Raw genomic sequence first — 15698 nt, 5'->3', positions numbered from 1 at the left:
TCCTGCGATGCTCCTCCCCCTGCGACAGACGGTGCTTATTCGGGCTGACCGCCTAGAATAGAAGAAGCTTGTTCCATGTAAAGTCTTGCGCCATCTTGCCGCATGGCGATGCCCTTTCCAGCGAGTACCCCGAAGTCGCACGCGACAGTTCTGGTATAGCCTTGATTTCAGGTATACCCGGCATTGACACGCTTGATCATGCCTGGTAAAGCGGGTTTTCTTGGTATGGCCGAGAGCAGTTCATGTTGCAGCAATAGACGGGACAGGCATATGCCCCTGGGCAATATCAGTAATAGCATATCCGAACACGACGAACACACCAGCCATCTCATGATGTGCGATCCACTGTTGTTGGGGTGTGCCCAACGCGAAAAAAGATAGCTGAGGCTGAGATGGAGATCTAGGCAATTCCGCCTCACCGATGCGCTGTCATGGGGCTCAAACACTGTTAAAGCAAGTAACTTGACAGGGAGCTAGCAAGGGGCGCACTGCTTTCTTCTCCCGCTGTTTTAGCACATCAGGCGCGCTAATGATGTTTGAAAAGCAACCTGATGAAAGGTACGATCACATACATAGGGCGTTTGCTTAGCAGCAGGACGAACTGACACACAGGAGCAGACGCTGGCGCCGACACTGGAAGCAATTGACGTCAAGGGCCTCTCAGCTGCTTCTCCTCGGCGCTCGCTGGTCCGACCGACCCAGGATGCCCGTGGGACCATGTTTGTTCGAATGATCGCCGCCCGGCGATGCTTGGCGAAGCAGGTTGCGCAGATATTTCCGGGTGATAGCCACCAGGGAGCGCGGTACATGTAGCAATTCGTGGTCCACTTGGGGAGAGCGCGCTGACCAGAAGCACCGACGCAGATTGGTCCCAGGCCTCCAGTCAGTTCAGTCATTATGAGATGATGGCGAGAATATCCATCCAAATTGGAGCCCAATAATAGGACCATCCTTGATCTTGATGATGGTGCCCCATCAAGTCGAGAGAGCGTGGTTTTTCGGCCAATTTCCCCAGCTAATAACGTGCACTAGCAAGCACCACTGGTAGATCCCTGAGAGCTATAGCCCAATGATATGAGCAGTTGGACTAAAAATCAAGGACTAGACCGGCTGGCCAGACTATACGTGTAACGAAACAAATTAGACTGGGGTAAAGAAAGATTTGCTAACCATCACGCCCGCTGCTGGGCCTTCACCACCCAAGTCCCTGACGAAGCCGAACTCCGTAAGTCTGAGGGCCTGGTCCGGTCCACTCGCAGACCTGGGTAGCAGCTATTATGGAGCACTGGAGATGTACAGTATTTGCCCTAATATCGGCATACGGCCAGAGTCGGTCGTCCGCCTCGGAGCTTGGAGCAGGAACAGCCATGGAGAACTGTGTACCAGTGGGCAGTAGTCGTATCCATTGCAGGCAATCATCCCATTGGCCCACTCATCGGTGACGAAGACCCTTGACCGCAAGGAAAGCGATGAATTGTTGACGCGAGCCCGGTCACGTCGCCCGTAGTTCAGCTTTGCTTTGTGACGTGACGAAAAAGCTCTGCATGGCAGTTGCAGCATGCATTCACAGAAAGATAGATAGACGCTGGCAACACGAGCATGGGGGCATGGCATGCAGACAGGGTTCAAGCTGGCCGTTACGAGTCTGGTGGGTGGTGGTAGTGGTGGTAGTGGTGGTAGTGCTGGCGGTCGTAGTATGCGCAGTACTTCCGGTCTGGTTTGGTATGCGCATACACGCACACACACGCATACACGCCCTTTCCCTTTCTCTCCCCTATCCGTGATATGCGGATGCCGTAAGCTGGGCGATGGGGCACATGGCCGAAGTGTGACATGTTCGTGTCGCCGCACAGACGCGTTCAGGGAGATGGGATTGACAAATCTAGGCCGGAGATGCAACGAGTCATTGTCTGTGCTCCGATTGATCATGGATCAGGGCCTCTTTCGAAGTTTCGATAGCAGAGGGAAACGAAACGATCCTTTAGTCCGGCCAATAGATAGCGCGGAACGGCTGAAGTTGCTAAGTGCGGGAAGCTAGTCGAGCAGCAAAGAGGGTGCCTGTGGTGTGGGCTGAGGGCGAGTAATGATCTGCAGTAGGGACGAAAACTACTGGATCTGTACGGAGAAGACCTGACGCTTTCCAGAGGTTATTGGATGTCGAGGGAGAAGGGCGAAGGCGACAATCGTGCCAGCGTGTATTATTGTCGATAGCGAAAAGGGGGCAGAGGGCATCTGATTCGATTTGGTTTGATTTCATGTCGACCCTAGACGATAAGTCAGCGCACCTCGCGGCACCCGGGTCTGTGCTGAAGAATGTGGTGGTACTGAGAGTTCATCTTCACCAATATCGAATTTTTTTTCATTAGGCCAGCCCAATCGCGGTGGATCTGGCTCCTCCGGTAGCGCCCTGTATTCCACAATGATCGGAGTGATCAGTTCTCAGTAGTGGCAGTCATAATCTTAGTGCTGGGACGAGATTCATGTTGGGCCAAGGGCCATTGGATGATGCCATCCACAAGCCAGATCAAAGAGGTGGAATCTCGGGGTGGATCGATATCTGTTTTTCGAATCTCGACAATGCTAAACCCAAAGCCGCTTTTCGAACCCGCATACTCGACGCATCCATTATTTTTTGCTATGCTCACGTCTTGAGTACATAGAGGTTTGTATATACTAGAGGTTGACTGCGCTCAATGCTGTCTCCATCAATCCATCTGGGGCATCCCATACAGACACAGCATTGAACCGTAACAGTACGTAACCAAGCCCAAGCTATCTGGCGCTTGACGTCACGCCCTCTTGCGGGTACCGTCAAAGTTACGCCGCACAACGGCCGTTTGCAAGGACCCTTTGGCCGGCCATATGGAACGTGTAAATAAAAGTAGGCCACGTAAAGTACTGTATGTATTGCAAGTAGGTACCTATTTTCAATGGCAATACTGTGTGTGTGTGTGTGTGTGCATCCAGCGCTGCTTTTGGCATGTTCATCCACGAGGACCCAAATGCACATAACCTTTCCTGCCTGTCACGTGTCCTATCGTTCTGAAAGCTTCTTGAATCGCCAAGTGTGGTATGCAGGATATCGCGAGGGGGCAGTATTGCAGCATTGCAGCATCGCAGCTGATTTCTCCCCGCGAAAGTGTGTTCTGTACTGTCAGGCCATTCAATGGCGTTTTTACCCCGTGTTTTGTAAGGGGTTGTCAACATCGAATTGATATCTTGGTCAGGGCCTCGTAGTCCTGTCCTAGTCGCGGTCTAGCATCTAACATCTATGGTGCACAGCATGAGTGGCGCTTGAATCCTCCGCCCAAACGTTTCTTGCCATTCGTTACCAAAGGGGCGGATGAAGCTAACCACAAGCACGAATTAGCAGGGTAAGCACCAAGCGTCTTCGTTCTAACGAGAGGGACGAGAGATGGGCGGGCGGGCTTTTTTAGGTAGGAGGCGATGGAAGCGATAGCCGGGCTCAGATAGCCCCCAGACTAAACACGATCCTAAACGATGCAACTCTGACTAACTAGACGTTTAACGCTCTGCAATTGAAGCCTCACACACATCATGCACCGTCGTTGCATGCCAGACCTCTCAATGGTCGAACGCAACAAGTGCATGCGAATATGAAACGTAAATAAACCGCGCATGCATTGAAGCCTATGACGATACACAGTGCCTTCGCTAAATGACAGGTACTGCCCGGGCAGTCAGCCAGCGGACGGCTGTAATCGGAACATGCTGACCGCCACGCCACAAGTGGTGGCAGTCCAAGACCCCCCAAGCGCGTATGTGCATTGGCAAAATCAATGAGCATAACGACCTATCATACGCAGACAGACGGACAGAGACGGTATCTCATGCCGATGTGTCGAATGAGACGAGGCGAGGGAGGTGCACAGCGAGCAGAATGGTGTGAAGAGAAACAAAACATTATGCCGACACGTCGGGGCCGGGGTTATGCGGAGGGAGGGAGGTTGCACACTGGGGAATGCTGATGCTGCTACCAGCCTGCCTGTGGCTCTTCCTCCCAGAACCTCATTCGCTTGCACAAAAAGAAAGGAAGTTGCGACAAGTCAAAACTTCATGGCACGACTTGTCGGAATCTGTGTAGCGACTCAAGTCCCGGAGGTAGCGCCCGTGCACATCCAGACGTCTGGTTGGTCGGAGGCATGGCATGTAGGTACTTTGGGGAAAAAAGCAACGTGAGCCCTTTACGATGGATGATACCTCAGGTACTGGATACATCAGCTGTGTGTGGTATGGCCGGTACGGCATATATTCAATTAACATCCAGACGTATCGGCATGGATAGTATGGAATGAAGAGGTGTCGAATTTCTTCTTTCACCAATCGAGTACCGGCCTCCGTGCACGGTAGCAGTTTCGAGAAAACAGAGACAGATAGGCCAAGACTGATACCTGGTATGCCATATACATATCTCGGGATGATAATTATAGCAAGTCCCGACTATGGCATTGCACTTATGTGGGAGTACTGTAGGTAGGAAGCCCAACATACCACTACCGTAGCGTCTGGTCGGCCTCCCCATGCAGTAGTTTCAAAGTATATCTCAGCCTCTCATTAGAACCATGTAGGTGTAGGTCTGCCTGTCTGGTAAAGCTGATTGCCATCGAGATAATTCATCAATTTGCATTGTGCTTCTCCCCTCCGCTCCGACGTGCGGGATATGCGATTTCACAAGCAACGCAACAACCCCTCCACCCCCAGGCTTTAAAGTGTTGACGTTTGTGCAACTGTCACACAGCAGATGCCCGTCGTCAGCCATTCGGTGATCCCATGAGGGGTGGCAAGCCCGGGATGTGCCATGGCACCAGTCAACGTCCTCTGTATAAGCAGAGGCCCTCCACGTGAACAAGATCCTAGGTGTCTCTGCATGATCCTTGGGTACTACCTTCGATCAGAAGGCCAGCGCCTGGGAAAAGTCGCGAGGTGCATGGATGGGAATGTGATGGTGGTCGCTCTTGTTTCCCTTTGCCGACCCTGTCCGTCCTGCGGGGACATGGATGTCCTCTTCCTCCCCGTCTCTCTTCTCACATCATGAAGACATGGGGGGCGCGATAGGAGGTGGCCGACAACCACCAGGCCAGATTAGATGAGCTCTGGTTGAGCGAATGATTACCTCATTTCTGAGCTCGCTTTGAGCATGCCCTTGTATCATTGGTAAAGGTGGCTAGTCATTCCATGCCACGCCGTAATTCTATCATCTAACATGTACTGCGCAATGCATTTTATTGATCATTTGATTTGATTTTTTACTTCCTCATCCGTTTCTGGGTGGTGATGAAGATGGCGGTGTGCTAATATCGGTGGGGATACGCAGCTGCGTGTGATGATGTGTACTGATTGATCTGATCATGCCAGACCTACACCTCCCTACCGTACGAACTTCCTTATTCAAAACAGAACCTGAATGGTCCGCGTCCTCGATCGGGGCATGGCGTCCGCATTGAGAATTGAGAGCGCACATCGGAGGGATGCGAAGGGGTTGCAAGAAAGAAACGGTACCATAACGTATCACCATGTCGTTGAATTATAGTAGGGGCTACTACGACCACCACTACTACTCTTGACGGTTCTGGGGGTGGGAGAACCACGAACAAAGAAAAAAAAAAGCATTAACAAAAAAACATAGGTCGGTTTGCTTGCGCGAACCATCTAAGCATGCGACCAACCAACTATGAGATACTGTGCCCCTCCAAAGCATCAAACGCTTTTTTAGTCTATCCAGATCTCTGGAAACCCGAGTCACTGGCGACGGCGCGCCCTAAAAAAGCTCCTGACAGATCGCCTTAGCGGAAAATCTTTCTGGGGAACCATGCTTGGGGGTCTTCTAAAACAGAATTAAACCGCATTGATGGTGTTGCAAGAATGCAGCTACTACAGCATGTATCATAAAACACATTTGCCTGTGCGGACGCGGACCAGGAGTCCGATACTCCCATGAAATTGTTCAGGAGCAAAGAGGCTTTCCAGGCCGCATCCCCCATGCATGCCCCCTCCCCTATTCATATTATGCGCCCAATGGTTGTGTGCAGTGTGCACCCCTTGTCAGTTGGGCGGACTGTGCGCCCTTGATAGACACAGGAAAAGAGTGAGAGACGCATACCGCACATGCATTGGATCGCCGAAACAGACCGACCTCTTGTTTTTGGTTTTATTTTTTTTCCTCTTTCGTGTTTTTCCTTCTTCTTGGTATTGACCCGGGAAACCGATCCTGTTCTGCCACCCCTTACATCAGTACCGCAGCGTGGGGAGTTCACTAGAAGGCATTCGGTTAGGTCGGCTTTCACGGAGTCCCTACCGCCCAGGCTGCCAAATAAATACCTCTCAACCACATGCAAGTACAGGTCAACTTCTGCTGCATAGTAACTACATTAGCCACCTCTACTTATTCCCGGCCCTTGAGCCGAGCTTACGAACGCGAGGGCAAAACACAATACGTAATCGACTTGATGAGAAACAAGTAGAGGCGTACGGTACGTCCGAGATAAAGCCAGCACGGTTACGAATGGGATCCGGCGAGATGCTCCAGTCTCGATGCTATTATGCATGGTACGGTCCCCTAGCTGAAAGATGTACTAGACGCTAACCAGATGGGGGATCCACCTGTGAGGACGAGCCAAGAGCCAATGGCCCAGTGCAAGCAAGAGAGAGGAAGGGCGAAAAAAAAAAAAAAAAAAAAAAGAACGACGCTACTGCGCGCGCACTGCTCCATCGTGGACCAGGTTTATTCGCGGCCTGAAGCCCAGCGAAACATTGGCCAGCTTTTTTGGCCTGCATCTCGGCGAACAGAGCTAATGGGGATGCCAAGTTGTTCTTGAGGGTTAGGGGTGGGGGATTCTGTTGGAAAATCTAGAACCTTGGTTGGAACTGCTGCAGTACACCCCCATCAGGGCATTGCTCGTGATCTTGTGATCTCCTTGAGACGCGAAGGGCACACAGTAATCATTGAATAATACCCGGGATCATGATGGACGAACCAAAATGCCTCTGAACTCTTCCTGATGTTCCCTTGGAAAGCGGACATGGGGGGCGGAACGGCCCCGATACCACGTAATTCCTACTTTCGGTCAGACGAAAAGAGAGGCAGTCAGGCAAAGCTGCAATGCTGCAATGCTGAGTGGTGAGTGGTGAGGGTGGTGGCATGGCATGGCTACGTAAAACCGTGAAAAGCCAAAGGGGGCACAGACATCAGAGTTTATTCCGTGGTCGAATTGAATCGTGCTGGGTTCCCGCGACAGCCGAGAGGAAAGCTACGACTGCGAACCGGCCGAGAGTTCTATCATCCCAACTACCTAGGTGCTGGGAAACGGTAAAGCTGCCTGCATAATACTCCATGCGATATGCCACTATTTGCTAGGTACCGTCCTTGACAGCAACGTCAGGATACAGCGGCGGGCGGATTCTGGTACAGGCAGGAATATGATACCGACATAGCACCTACAGCGTACATGATATCTCGGGAAGTTTCCGAGAATTGTGGCTGCAAGCCACGAGAGCATATTGGTATGTAGCTGCTACCGTATGTGTCAGCAACGTAACGGCCATCATGAACGATGCGGAATTATGTGTACAATTCCATCGATAATACAGGGCTGCTATGAGTCCTACCGCCGTACTCCGTACTCCTCCCCCAACCACCGACCCCGTCCCTAGTAGTATTCATCCCTCGATCCCCATCGCACGCACAAACATCCATGTGACCAATGTAGCAATGGGATGGTTCGAACCCTTACACAGTATCGTACTTTGGCCAGCGATACTTGGCCAGGCCAGTGAGATATTTCGACAGGACTGCAATGGCACATCACCTTCTCCACACCAAACCCAGCTTTCGCGACCCACGTACGTAACATGGTCCTGTTTCTTCTGCAGCGTTCTATTCAACTGCCACGCGAGCGAACGAGAGGTGCGCACGCAACTCGCAAGGTGAGGACGAGAAATGTCCGCTGCACCCTTCACCGCTCGGTCGAACATTCCCGTTATGGCAAAGAGCTTGGTATCAGATGGACCCCGAGAGCGAACTCCCCGCCCTCGAGCAGCATCGAGGTTCTGTATGTACGCGCTGCCTCTGCCCAATGCTACTTGTAGAATGCCCAGAACCAATGCCCTTCACCCCCCCTGTCCGCCTTTTGCTTGCTTTGTTCGGATATATTCGAAGTCAACCTCTCAAATCATCAACGTCCTGCTCGCTTCCGCGGGTCAGACGTTAGCAGGTTAGGTTGGACAGGGCAAATTAAGGTTTGGCAAGCGTGTAATATGTCATTGCCGTGCAGTCCTTCCGACGGTTTGTCACTCCACTGTGAATCATACGTACATATATCCCTACCACCCAGACGATGCACACATTGATAATCAACTGGCGATGCTGACGAGGGGCGAGGTGAGGTGAATTTTTCACACACACTCTCTCCCTCCCATTTTAACATTTGAACCTGTCGCCCACACCGACAGTATGCAATCATGAATATGCAGTATCCGCTGCAGTGCATTGCAGTTCAGCATCTGCCTGCCTGGCAACCTGGCTCGTCCTGGTAGGCAGACAGGAAGGCATTGCGTGTATCAATTGCTGATTAAACAAAAACGCAAGCTAAACGCGGTACTCGTGCAGATCTTTAACCATGGGTATGCCTTGTTCTCGTAACTCGACAGACAGCATCGATCGGAATTTGGGCTTCGAACGTCCCATCAACGACCGACCCAGACCCAGACCCAGATAGAGGAGGAAAAAATTACCCATAGACCAGCATCCCCTAGCCTCGTGATCTGATTGCTTACTGTTTCCCCATCTCGTTCGACCCAGCTGCCCATGTATGTACCCTACCGCCGCCGTATGTGCGCACATACGACGATATCAAGATGGGCTCTCTTGACACGGAACGCCCACAAGCCGAGTAGTTGTGAGCATGGGAGGAGCACATGAGGGTTTCGATTTCACCCTTGATTATGCAATCATTAACGAATGCATAGCAGCTGGCAAATCTAGGCCCAGACCTGCTCCACCCCGCCTCGACAGCGAATGGCAGAGCTGCCTTTGCCCCGGAGCGAATTTCTGTCAGGACCTGCCGTGGAGATGAGGCCCGATTCGAGGTGGCATCGAAAGCCTCGTCGCTCGTCGGCACGGAGTTGCATTGCTCATTCAGCCAGCACGAGTCAGCTTGCGATCCGGCACCGGGCGGTGGAGGCCCTTTCGGCAGGAGATCTTCGTTTAGCAAGCGACAGCAGAGCAGGTTAGGGTCTCAGGAGACAGAGATGTTGCAGATCCAAATGACATGATGCTATTAAAAAAACACGTCGTCGCATATCACTGCTTTGTACAGGATTATTACCCAATTCCCCCAGCATTGCTCATACGCAATCTTAGGCCCATCCGTTGTCGTAGGTAGATAACCCAATCCCTACCGTAGCAGCAGCAGTGGCCGTCGCGCGTTGTTGGAGAACACCACCCCTCCAAAAGCGACCCCCCTGTCATGGTTGATAGAATAGTGCGTAGCTTGGCCCTTCTCGAAAAACGTGGAGAAGGCGTCATTTCCATTTGCGCAGGGGAACGCACGAACTAACGACCTTACCTTACCTTACCTTTACCCATCCATTCCACCCATTCATCCATTCATCGCGTAGTACCCTCCCCAAATGGCATACATACAGCACTTTGTCCGTATCGAAGCTATCTGCAACAACAGAGATTTAGACTTGTAGATTACCGAAAGCAACTAGCGCTCACTTGCACAGCATCTAAGACTCTATCTACATTCCACGATGGACAAGCAAACAAACAGGCCTATAGGATACCCATCAATACTTTTTGCCCTGGATCCATTTCGACCGTGACTTACATTGATACGCACATTACCTCCTCAACGCATACGAGCAAGCTTCCTTAATCAGCATCTGGCATGGCTCCTTTGAGACTAGAACCGCAGACCCAGTCCAGCTGAATAGAGTATACACCGCGAAAGGGCCCCAAGCGATGTCGCGTACGTCGAAGAATGACGAGGTTGCCTTCTTCACCTGAAAGCAATACATACTATCTGATCATCGGGCCCACCGCTAGCGGCCGAGTTCATCTCGAGAGATGCCGAAATGCCAGCAGCAAGCTGACGAGCGCGAACGAAAGCGAAAGGCGATATACATGCTTCATACGTCGATGTATCCAGACACCCACCAACCATCCACAAAATGCAAATACATAATCCATGATGCGTTGCTGTTCGCCGAGTTGCAACCCCACTTTGCAAAACACAACAGCAGCAAGCAGCAGCAGCTTGCATACAGCACATGTACATACAGTACATGGAGATATGTACCGCCATTACGCGCTAGGTGAGGAGAAGATATCATTCTTTCACAGTGCGAACGCGAAGCCAGTCCGACGCAGTGTACTTGAGACATGGCATGCCAAGCAGCCACCGGGCAGGGATCCGCATCCCAAATGTCTGTTGCATGTGGCCAAGGTTCTGTCCACAATCGGTACCTACCATCGACACCACCGTCTGCGAGGACGGGCAGGTAGACGGAAGTATAGATCAGCCAGGGATTTGCACGAGATTGAATTGCAATGAGCTGGCCAAACCACCCACACCGCGGCACCACAAGCAGTCAGTAGCAGCAGCAGCAGCCAGCCAGCAGCCAGCAGCATAAGCATGGAACAATCCATACACGACGGAATCGTGGTGTTTGATTTGATGCACTCTTCTGGCATTACTTGCCCAAACTCTCAAGCAGAAAACCCAGGAGAGCCACAGAGAGTTTTCGCGTGGGAGAATGGACACATCGCGACAGTACTGATCCAGCCCCCCCTCCCGCCACAGGAATACTTGACGCGTCTTTTGCACACCCCCCAGCACTCGAAAGCAGCAATAGACGGCGACAAGTACCTCGTCTTGCCATGGAATATTGGGTGGTAGGTGTAGCAGAGTGGACAAGGAAGAACGAATATGGCCAGGCTATCCCAGTGTCCAGGTTCAAGAGCTCAGCCTCTCGCTCTCCACCTTTTCCCTCTGATCTTCCTATGATTATTGCAGTGTCAAGTCCAGCCAGTGGTTGATGTGCATCGAGACGGTACTTGCTGCTTGTACGTACAGTAATGTAATTCTCTTGCCTGTCCCCCTACTTGTTTCTTTTCTTCCCTGTCTTGGGACCCGGCATCTCCACTACCCCTACCAGGAGGAACCATAGCTCGCGTACAGCTCTCGGACTAGCCCGAAGGGGCAAGTACTGTCATACTCTCTCCGGGTGTCATTGATCCCACGAAAAGTACATGTCACTGCTTCTTCTTTGAAGGGCTCGGTTCAAGCCGACCTTGAGAAAGCAAGACAAGAAGCAAAAGGAGCAAAAGTAAATAAAAATAAACATCAAAGAAGGGCCAATTGCACAAACATGCAAACCTTCTGTCATGTAAAACGCGGCAGCGATTCGGTATATATAGAATCAGACACGTTAATAATGCAAGTACACACACAGCAGGCGCGGCAGTTCTCTCTCACGCTGATGGCGAGCGAGAGCGCGTCCGATGCGGACGGCCCAGATGGACCGACGAGAGTGGCACTGGGAAAAAGGGAAGGATTCGAAGGTACTTCCTTCCCTGGAATTGCTACATACACACACTCAACTCACCTGCCAATTACCTGGCCAAATCCCTCAAATAATATCTGATAATTATTGCTTGCCATACCGCTTCTCTTCAGGTGAAATTGAAATTTCGACCTGACCTTGACCTGACCAGCCAGACCAAAGATACCAAGCAAAAGCAGAGAGTCCAGCAAAAGAGACCAAGACGAAGAAAGAAAAAAAAAAAAAAACAAGAAGAGGCGCTTGGTTTCCTGTCCCCTGCCCTGCTGCTGCTGCTGCTGGTGGCCCTCACTTCCCGTCATCATCAAATTGATCAGATCAAATTCTTTTCCACCGAGGCGGCCCTTTCCCGCCTTTTTTCTATTTTCTCGACTTTCGGGCCTCACCATTCCCGCTCCCCCATCTTCAATCACACACAATCGAATCTCTTGTGTGCGTGTGCTTCTGATTCCCATCTTGCACACACCCCATCTCCTCCAACCCAACTTTCACAAGCATTTTGTCTTCCCACTCGCAAATCTTCGTATCGAGGAGAACAAAAAACTCATCGGCAAAGTTCTACTTCTACACCCACCAACCACTACTACTGCTGCCCGGTACAAAGATACTTGTCTTGTACCTACCCTGCTGGTCTACTGCTCTTTAATGCGTGCGTACTCTGTATAGCGCATCGCGCAAGGACGGCCTCATACTAGTCGAGCACCCTAAGATCGAATTTATCTATCTTGGGTGTAGATTGTTTGGGGTCTAAGCATTGCTGGCGTGTAGTCTATACCTGCCGCAACCCATCATCGCACCTCGCCATCATCCCTACTGCCACTCGTCGACGCGCTTGAACCACGCTCACTCTGGTGCCCGCTGCCGAAAGTGAAAGGGACTGGTAGCCGACATCATACTAGTGCACGTCAACAACTAGGCGTGGATCCTCTTCTCTGTGTGTGCGCGCGCGCGTGTGTGTGCAGTCAGTTCAGAGTCAAGTAGCCTGCGTGTGCAACAACCAGGGATCTCCTCCAAGACGAACGATTCCAAGAGGGCCCCAGATCTTAAGCCAGCCAAACCATTTGCTGATCACCCGGTATCCGACACTTGTTAGCTCTTGGTCGAGGTACTTGCTGGCCTTCGACTGCGCTAGACTTCGGACTAAACAATTTGAGGTCAAGCTCGGCATCACTCATCCCAATCATCCTGGCAAGCCAGCCAGGCCCTTCTCTATCCGCACTATTTTAGCAGCAAGCCTCCCCCCTAAGCCCACCTGGTCGACTTGGGAAAAAACCGCGCCAAAGCACGCACTCACTTATTCACCCTCCCCTTCATATAATAGTGAGGACGAGGGGCTCAAAGATTGCGCTAGTTTGAGCTACGCCCTGCTGCTGCCCTCTTACTACTTCACACTTTCGTGGAGTTCGTCAGGCTGTACGACTAAGGAGATTACTTGCACATCATTTGGAGGTTAAGTTGGCAGCCGCGATCTAAATAAGCTCCGTGATCCTTGCCACCAGCCTCTGATCTAGCTGGAGCCACTCGCCTCTGGATTGTCTGCCATCCACTCCCTTCTCCCTATCACTGGCGTCCTCTTCCCAGACGACCCGACCCAAGGACACCTGCCCCGAACTGGTGTTTTGTTCAGGCCTGTATTAGTGGATCTCCACGCCTAAGGACTATTTCATCCATCCAGGCCCTGGAGCTCAGGAAAAGACCGGAAGCGCACGCTATCCTTCCGTCACTGGCCGCCATCACTTGGACATATACACCAACGCAGCCGCGTCTTGCTTCTTCGGTACTACCCTCTGCCTTTCTTCATCACTTGTCAGAACAGTAGCCCGACACCACATCACACCACCCGAGACACCGTTATCGCTCAAGTAGGACCAGGCTCGAGAACTAGAGCTCTCCGGCCATCCCACTGTTCGATCGCTCCTACTCTGCTGTAGTATGTTCGCGAACCACGCACGATCTCAGCACGCGTTCGTCGAGCCTCACGCACCGCTGCCACGTACGTCCGCCGTTGGAAGCGTGAGCCCAGAAGCGCCTTCCAACACGCTCCCTCTTTCGTCGACCAACAGCTCTATGGAACGGGGTCCCGAATACTCGCAGACAGGTTTGCCTTCGCCCTATCCAAGCAACTTCGGCGACACTCAGTCTGAAGTCTCCTCTGCAGATCACGCATCTGCTGCAGCATACCCGAGCGGGCAGGAAGCACGCTCAGCCAACTACTCGACGTCAGCTACGCCGACGTCTTCAGAGTACGGCGCTGGTGTCTTCCCGCAGTCAGCGCGGTCAAGTTCGTTCCCCGAACACATCCAGCGTGCATACCATCCCGCAAGCAACCATAGTGGCAGCAGCGGAGGTATGGCGCAAACACCAACAAGTCCGTCCATGCCTTTGCCAGATGGACGCAACCATCAGTCCCAGCAAGTCAAATCTGACAACGAATTACCCATAGATCCCAACATAACGGCGCCCAGCCCAACGTACCCTCACCAACAATACTCGCCCTACGCCGCGCCCCCTCCGGGGGACATGTCACACGGCTATGCGCAGGGTAACATGTATAATCAGCCACGACCAGACTGGGGGAACTATGGTCATCCCGGAGGGCACATGGGACAGCCCCAATCAGTCTTCACTCCGACATCTGCGGCGCCACCCGGCAGGCCAGCTCAGGTAGGTTTTTGCTGCATTTCTCCTTCTTTTGGACGACGACGAGGCGTGGATCCCACAACGCGGCGCTTCACTGAACACGGCTGGGGTCAAGTTGCGACCCTGTCTGTTCTAGGGGCTCGTCGGTTCGTGCGGTCCAGTCATATCGAACCCTGGAAACGACATGTTGCGCGTAGATCTTGTTTTTCCCTCTTCTCTTCATAAAATAACTGATGTTGGTAATTGACACAGTATGGTACGCACCAGGTTTACTCTTTTGTGCCGATTCCCGGAGCACAGCAACACAAAAGACCGAGGAGGCGATACGAAGAAATCGAGCGCATGTACAAGTGCGGTTGGAATGGTTGTGAAAAGGCCTACGGTACTTTGAACCATTTGAACGCACACGTTACGATGCAGAGCCACGGACAAAAAAGGACGCCGGAAGGTAAGCTTTTCCCCTTCCATGGAATTCTGTTGGGGTCGCGGTGTGGTTGTTTGTGAGACACGGGTTCGCCATGGTGGTGCACACTTCGAGGATCCGCGCGCGGCCCTAAGTTTGGCTGCCCTGGGGTTCTCGTAGCCGGTTGCTTTAGGCATGAGCCGGACTCGCACCAACTTAGGAGGGCTAGCTCAACACGCCAGACCAGGGTTCCAACCAGACTGTCGGGATTGATGGCTCAATATGCTGACATAATCTTGCAACCTTCTAGAATTCAAAGAGATCCGCAAGGAATGGAAGCAACGCAAGAAGGATGAGGAACAACAACGCAAGGCTGCCGAGGAGGCTGAGCGCCAGAGACAATCACACAACCCAACCCAGGTTCAGAACGGCGCCGCCGGACCCGACGGTCCCGATGGTGCGCAACCGCCTCAGCCCTACTCGGCTGGTGGCCGAAGTGTTCACCTCCCGCCGATTGGTTATACGCCTCAGTACCCTGCTCCTCCCTCGGCCGGAGTCACCAACGTGACTGAGTACAGCCCAACCAGCATCACGTACCCTAACTATCAGCAGCCCGCATCGCCCTATGCACCTCCAAACCCGCAGATGTACAGTCAACGTCCGTAAAGTTGCATTCTGGAATCGGTTTGTTCAGGGGATGCTAACGGCGAGCGGCAGATAGCGGTCAATCTGAAACGTGAATCTGGCTTGACGGCTTCTTGAGTTCCTCGAGGGTGCGTCAAGCCCAACTAAGAAAAACGACAAGGAAACATACGACTCAAAATAAAGAGACTTCGAAAAAAGGAAACCAAGAAAAAACGAGATGGATGACAAGGCTGAACGGCAAGACTGGACGATTCTCCGCAAGGAGCCTACACTTTTCCCTCGGTTGTACCATACTTAATTACCCAGCCACGGGCCACTTTGTTCCTGCCATGCGGGGGCTCTCTTGTCGTCCAGACATGGTAGAGCGACATTGCCGTGGTAGGGACAGTCGATACCCCTCATTTTTCACGCCCATGGAGTTTGC

General features: G+C 52.2%; 2 protein-coding genes across 2 annotated transcripts; one reads left to right on the top strand and one right to left on the bottom strand.

Moving 5' to 3' along the window:
* Positions 1–240: 240 nt before the first annotated feature.
* Positions 241–896, bottom strand: PG985_010149 (uncharacterized protein; the record flags this gene model as incomplete). The annotated part of the gene is made up of 2 exons (XM_066829917.1): positions 241–276; positions 573–896. 2 exons carry the CDS (start codon positions 894–896, stop codon positions 241–243), a joined length of 360 nt encoding a protein of 119 aa, XP_066682307.1.
* Positions 897–13518: 12622 nt separating this feature from the next.
* On the top strand, positions 13519–15295 carry PG985_010148 (C2H2 finger domain transcription factor con7; the record flags this gene model as incomplete). Its single annotated transcript, XM_066829916.1, has 3 exons — positions 13519–14250; positions 14479–14674; positions 14940–15295. 3 exons carry the CDS (start codon positions 13519–13521, stop codon positions 15293–15295), a joined length of 1284 nt encoding a protein of 427 aa, XP_066682306.1.
* Between the last annotated feature and the right edge of the window lie 403 nt (positions 15296–15698).

This window comes from Apiospora marii (genome assembly GCF_038362585.1).
Source record: "Apiospora marii strain CBS 49790 chromosome Unknown utg000006l_segment0_segment0, whole genome shotgun sequence".
Taxonomy (NCBI): Eukaryota; Fungi; Ascomycota; class Sordariomycetes; order Amphisphaeriales; family Apiosporaceae; genus Apiospora; species Apiospora marii.
The sequence above is the reverse complement of the archived record's forward strand: the minus strand, read 5'-3'. Positions and strand labels throughout refer to the sequence as shown.